Raw genomic sequence first — 5,225 nt, forward strand, 5'->3', positions numbered from 1 at the left:
GGTGGGGGTATAGGGGCGCGGTGCGGAGCGAGGGGCTTTGGGGAGGGGGCAGATAGGCAGGCATATGGTGGTGGGAGTGGGGATTTGCGTGGACTTGGAGGGTAAGACATCGGAGAGGGCCGGTCATGGCCTCGGCCGATGTCCTCATCGCACATGCGATGACGTCGTGAGGGCAGCGCCGGAGTGGCGCAGGCCTGAGCAGCCACAGGGATGCCAGCTGAATCAAGGGCAGGTGCGTGCCCCTCGTGCTGCGGCCAGGCGGCTCCCAGCACAGTGGCTGACCACACTTGTTCCCCCTCGGCTAGCGCATCTGCCAGCCACTCACACCCCTCCTCCGTTCGCACCTAACACACATACACTCTTCAACAATTCCAGGCCGAGCGAGCGGCCGAGCGCGAGCGCGCCGGCGGGGCGCGGCCGCACAACCTGACGTCAGCGGCTGCCCTGGCCGCCAACGAGTACGCGGAGGACCCCGCGAGGTTCAAGGCGCCGCGCGTGCTGGAGATGCGCGCACGGGGCGGCCGCTGCTTCGACTTTGACTACTACGTGGAAGAGAACCCTGACCTGAAGGTGGGCCGGTGGGACGCCCGTTGGCCGTGCCCTGTAAATCCCATGGATGCATGTGTGCATGCGTGCGTGCGTGTGTGTATGGCCGCACACACACACACACACACACACACACACACACACACGCAAGCGCACATGTCTGTTTCCCGTCTGCAATTGGTCGCGCCCCGCGCTTCCAGGGCTGCGCACGGGCCCATGCAAAACAGGCAGGTGCGTGACCCTGCAAACCCTTGCACCGCCCTCGGCGCAGGTGCTGGGGAGCGGCAAGGAGGACCTGTGGCGGCACTTTGTGTACACAGGGCAGTTCGAGGCGCGCATGCACAGGTGGGCCATGGCGTGATGCCCCGCCAGGTGCGATGGCGGGGATCACGGGCATGCAGAGCGTGTTGGCAGTCCAGCAGCGTGTGCGCTCTTGGTCCAGCAGCGTTTGCGCTCAAACCCTGCAACGGCCCGCTAACACGCTTCACCACAGGTTCGTGTGTGAGTCTATCAATTACGAGCAGCTGACAGCTTGGTGACCTCCTCCAGGGCCGTGCCCCTCCATGATGGTAATCAAGCTTTCCAAGAGGTTGTGCCAGGGTCCCATACTTTTTTGCTGAGTGCTGGTGTGCTCAGCAAGCCGCAAACACGATAGAGGGTTTTCATCAGCTGCCCACCAAGCTGGATCAAGTATGATCATAAACCCAGTGGTCGCAAGGGGTTTGCCGACAAGAGTCAACATAGCGGCACCCATGGACACATTGATGTGTCAGCAGCAGTGCTGGGTGTGCCTTGCGATGCCCTGATCTTCTGCCAAGGGAGTCCAACTGCCCTTGAGGTTTGGACAACACATTGCTACATTCTTGCGTGCAGGCAAGCGCAAACGTGCGCACACACACAACTGCAGTTGGGAGTTGGAGTCGTGGCTGCTCAACAGCGCCGCCTTCGTCACTCGCTCACCATCGTGGCCCCCTGAGGCGGCTCAGGGCTGGCAATTTCAACAGAAGAGCAATTCAACCCAAACTACGTTGTTCTGATTGGATCTGCTCGTAATCCGATCGAAGTGTGCACGACCCATCGCCAGCAGATCATCCTTCAGTGGGGGGTAGGACTTCGTCAAAAATCAGGCCGTGATGGCCGACCATGACCACGACTCCAGCCCTTTGGCGGAGCGCGCCGATCAAGCGCTAAAGTCTTTGGGTCTGGGAGGCGAAGGAGACGACTTCTCGCCCTTTGGCCAGATATCGCGCTACTCCGTGCGCAAAGAGTTTGAGGGCGCGACGGTGTTCGTGACAGGTGGGGCCCACTCGGGCAGCACGGGGGATGTATGCAGTGCTGGCGGGTCCGGGGTCCTCTTGACAGAAGTAATCGACGCTTTGGAGCGTTTTGAGTCTCCCTGCGCGGTACCATGCAGGCTCGGACCCTGCCAGGGGTTGCTGCGTTCCCGCCCCTCTCACCAGGTGTCGCCCGGGCAACCGGCAGCGCGGGCGTGCCCGCCGGCCGCACGGCCCCCTGCCCCATGCGCCGCGCGGCCACAGACCGATCTTCGCGACTTCGCGCCTTGCGCCCCCCATTTGCGTGCCGCACGCAGGCGCGACCGGCTTCATCGGGTCACTCGTGGTGGAGCTGCTGCTGCGCACCACCAACGTCGGGCGCATCTACGTGCTGGCGCGCGGCAAGCGCGGCTCCAGCGCGCGCGAGCGTGTGCAGCGGCTGCTGCACAGCGGGCTATTCCATCAAATCAGGGACAAGGGGGATCTGGTGTCCAAGGTAAGGGGGGGGGCAGAGGTCGGGCGGCCCGACCTGTGTGCGGCCCCGCAGTTGGGGCGTGTGGAGTGCCTGGGCCCAGCGCGCAAGCGGTGCGTTCATCGACGAAGGTGTTGGTTTGACGGCTGCGTGCGCCATCTGTTCGAGGCCACGCAGGCGCCTGCGGCCGGCGCCCGCCGCCGGCCGTCCAGCCGCCCGCGGCAACCCGCCCTCCGGCGCGGAAGTGCGCGCCGCGCCGCCCCCCCCTCCCTCGCGCCACGCGCCGGCCAGGCCGCCCCTCCCCATCCGCCAGCCTGCCTGCCCCGGCCGCGTACCGTACTGCCATGTACTTCCCATCCCCCTGCAATCCGCCCAGGTGGTGCTTATGGAGGGCGACCTGACCCAGGAGAACATGGGCCTGTCCCCCGACGACGCGGCCACCCTCACGAGTGACGTGCAGCACGTCGTCCACTGCGCCTCCATCATCGAGGCCGAGGCCGACGTGCAGCGCACGCTGAGCAGCAACTACCTCGGCACGAAGCGCCTGCTGCTGCTCGCGGCGCGGATGGCGCGGCTGCGGGCGATGGTGCACCTGTCGGCGGCGCACGCGAACGTGAACCAGCCGCCGGGCGCGAGCGTGGACGAGGTCATCTACCCTCTGATGTTTGGCAATCAGGAGGTGGGCGCCAGGGGGGCGCTATGATTGGCGGCGCGGCTGCGACGGGCGCGAGCGCGTGCGCACGTCGCCGTCGTGCGCTTAAAGGACTTCAGCTGCTGCGCGCGGGAGTGTTGCTGGGATGTGCGTCCGTGGCGGGGGGGAGTATCAGCAGGCGTGAACAGCCGCGCTTACAGGGCCGGAGTGGGTCGCGCGCTGGCAGCCCCTGCCCTGCCTCCTCTCAAACGCATCCGCCCTCTCGCTGCCCTCCTTTTGGGACGGCCCATGCCATTCCCCGCTCTCCCCGCGCCCAACCCCCCAACACCCTTCCCCGCAAACCAAAGGTTGACAGCGGCTCCCTGGTGGAGGACCTCATGAGCCTCACACCAGAGTCAGCCAACGTGCGCGCACAGATGTACCTGGACATGTGGTGGGTGCCGCCCCCGCCCTTTAGCTGCTGCTGGCGCTGCGGCTGCTGTCATGCTGCTTTGTGTGTGCGCGCGCGCGTGTGTGTGTGTGTGTGTGTGTGTGTGTGTGTGTGTGTGAGTGTGAGAGAAAGGGGCCACGCACGCAGGGAAGAGGGGCCGAAAGGCCGGGGGATGGACAATTGGGAATGGACGGCGCGCATGAGCGGCAGCAGGGGTGGCCCGGGCGCCTGAGGGGGGGGCGGGCAGCTGGACGCATGGCAAAGGAGGGTGGAGAGAGGCCTCTCCGTGCACGAATCCAAGGCGCCGCTGCCGCCAGAGCGCCCGCCCAGCGCGGCGCCCCTGCCGCGTTTGTGGACCCACCCCGGCCGCCTCCGCGCCCCGTGGTCCCGCAGGGGCTTCCCCAACACGTACACCCTGGGCAAGAACCTCACAGAGAAGCTGGTGGCCCAGTTCCACGCGTGAGCAGACACACACACACACACCTTACCGCGCATGTGCAGAGCAGGCCTGCCCGCGCAGCACCGCCGTGTCGACTGCCCAACCTCGCCTCGCAACTGAGCGCTCTGCGCCCGCCGACGCGCGGGCAGCGAGCGTTTCGCCTCCCACTGCGTGCCGCGGTGCAGCTTGTAAGCGCCCTTGTCAGCTCGGGCTCCTGCATGTGACATGGGTCAGGACGCCCCTCCCCCCTCCTATCACCATCATCACCGCCACCACCGTCCACGCCCCCGCCCTGCAGTGGCGGGCTGCCCGTGGCCATTGTGCGCCCATCCATGGTTTGCGGCCTCGCAGGGGCGCCCTACCCCGGCTACAGCGGCAGCCTGGCGGGGCCGGGCGGGCAGGCGCTGGCGCAGGCCGTGGGGCTGTACGATACGCTGGACTCCTTTGCGATGATGCCCACAAACGGTGAGGGTCTGTGTGTGTGTGCGGGTGCGGGTGCGGGTGCGGGTGCGTGTGCGTGTGCGTGTGTGTGTGTGTGTGTGTGTGTGTGTGTGTGTGTGTGTGTGTGTTGGATTGTGCGCACAAGGACTGAGCACAATCTCTAGAATTGTCGCACAATTGTTGGCGTAATGCTGTCGTTTGTGCCTGGTTTTGCCAACGACTTCAACCCCTGGCGTGCATCATACACACAGTGTAAGTGCACGCTCCCAAGTAGCGTGACCGCCCCTCCCTCGCCTGCCCCAGCGCGCAGCCTTTGTTGCTGTCCCTTTAAAACTCGCACGCTCACACCCCACCACCACACCTCACCACACCCCACCACACCCCACCCACCCACACCCCACTGCACCCCACCACGCCTGCTCCCGCGCAGTGTGGGATGTCGTGCCCGCCGACATGGTCGCCGCCGCGGTCGTGTCCACCGCCGCCGCCACCAGCGCGCGCGTGCACATCGACGGCTACTTCGACCCCGCCATCAGCGACGGCGGCCTGGGCGGCGCCGGCGTGCCGGGGTCGGGCAGCGTCGGGGGCATGGCCGCGGCCGTCATGGCCGACGGCGCGGCGCTGGGGCCGCTCATCGTGCACGCGGCCACCAGCACCACCTACCCCATCAGCTACGTTGAGTCCCAGTGGTGAGTTGTGCACACATTGCTCTGTGTGTGTGTGTGTGTGTGTGTGTGTGTGAGTGTTCGTGTGCGTGTACGAGTGAGTGTGTGTGTGTGTGGGGGGGTGACAGTGGGGATTGGAGGAGGAATAGAGAGAGCGCGCTGATGTGCCTCTGCACCGGGGTGATGCTGGGAGGGTTGGGTGGGGCTGTGTGGTTGACAACAGCTCGAGGATCGGCGCGCTGCTTGGACCCTGTGGGCCGCGCGCAAGAGAGCCCAAGGCGGCCGCCGTGGCGCAGCCCCCCGACC

The 5,225-nt window shown here is 66.2% G+C and overlaps 1 protein-coding gene across 1 annotated transcript; it reads left to right on the forward strand.

Annotated features, from left to right (window-relative positions):
- Nucleotides 1-125: 125 nt before the first annotated feature.
- On the forward strand, nucleotides 126-4,947 carry MNEG_13734 (Fatty acyl-CoA reductase 1; the record flags this gene model as incomplete). Its single annotated transcript, XM_014037794.1, has 10 exons — nucleotides 126-140; nucleotides 376-570; nucleotides 818-891; nucleotides 1,706-1,842; nucleotides 2,138-2,316; nucleotides 2,669-2,971; nucleotides 3,292-3,377; nucleotides 3,768-3,833; nucleotides 4,112-4,278; nucleotides 4,685-4,947. The coding sequence occupies 10 exons, from the start codon at nucleotides 126-128 to the stop codon at nucleotides 4,945-4,947; spliced, it is 1,485 nt and encodes a 494-aa protein (XP_013893248.1).
- Nucleotides 4,948-5,225: the final 278 nt, after the last annotated feature.

The sequence above is a fragment of the Monoraphidium neglectum genome (assembly GCF_000611645.1).
Source record: "Monoraphidium neglectum strain SAG 48.87 unplaced genomic scaffold scaffold04013, whole genome shotgun sequence".
In the NCBI taxonomy this organism is placed as follows: domain Eukaryota; kingdom Viridiplantae; phylum Chlorophyta; class Chlorophyceae; order Sphaeropleales; family Selenastraceae; genus Monoraphidium; species Monoraphidium neglectum.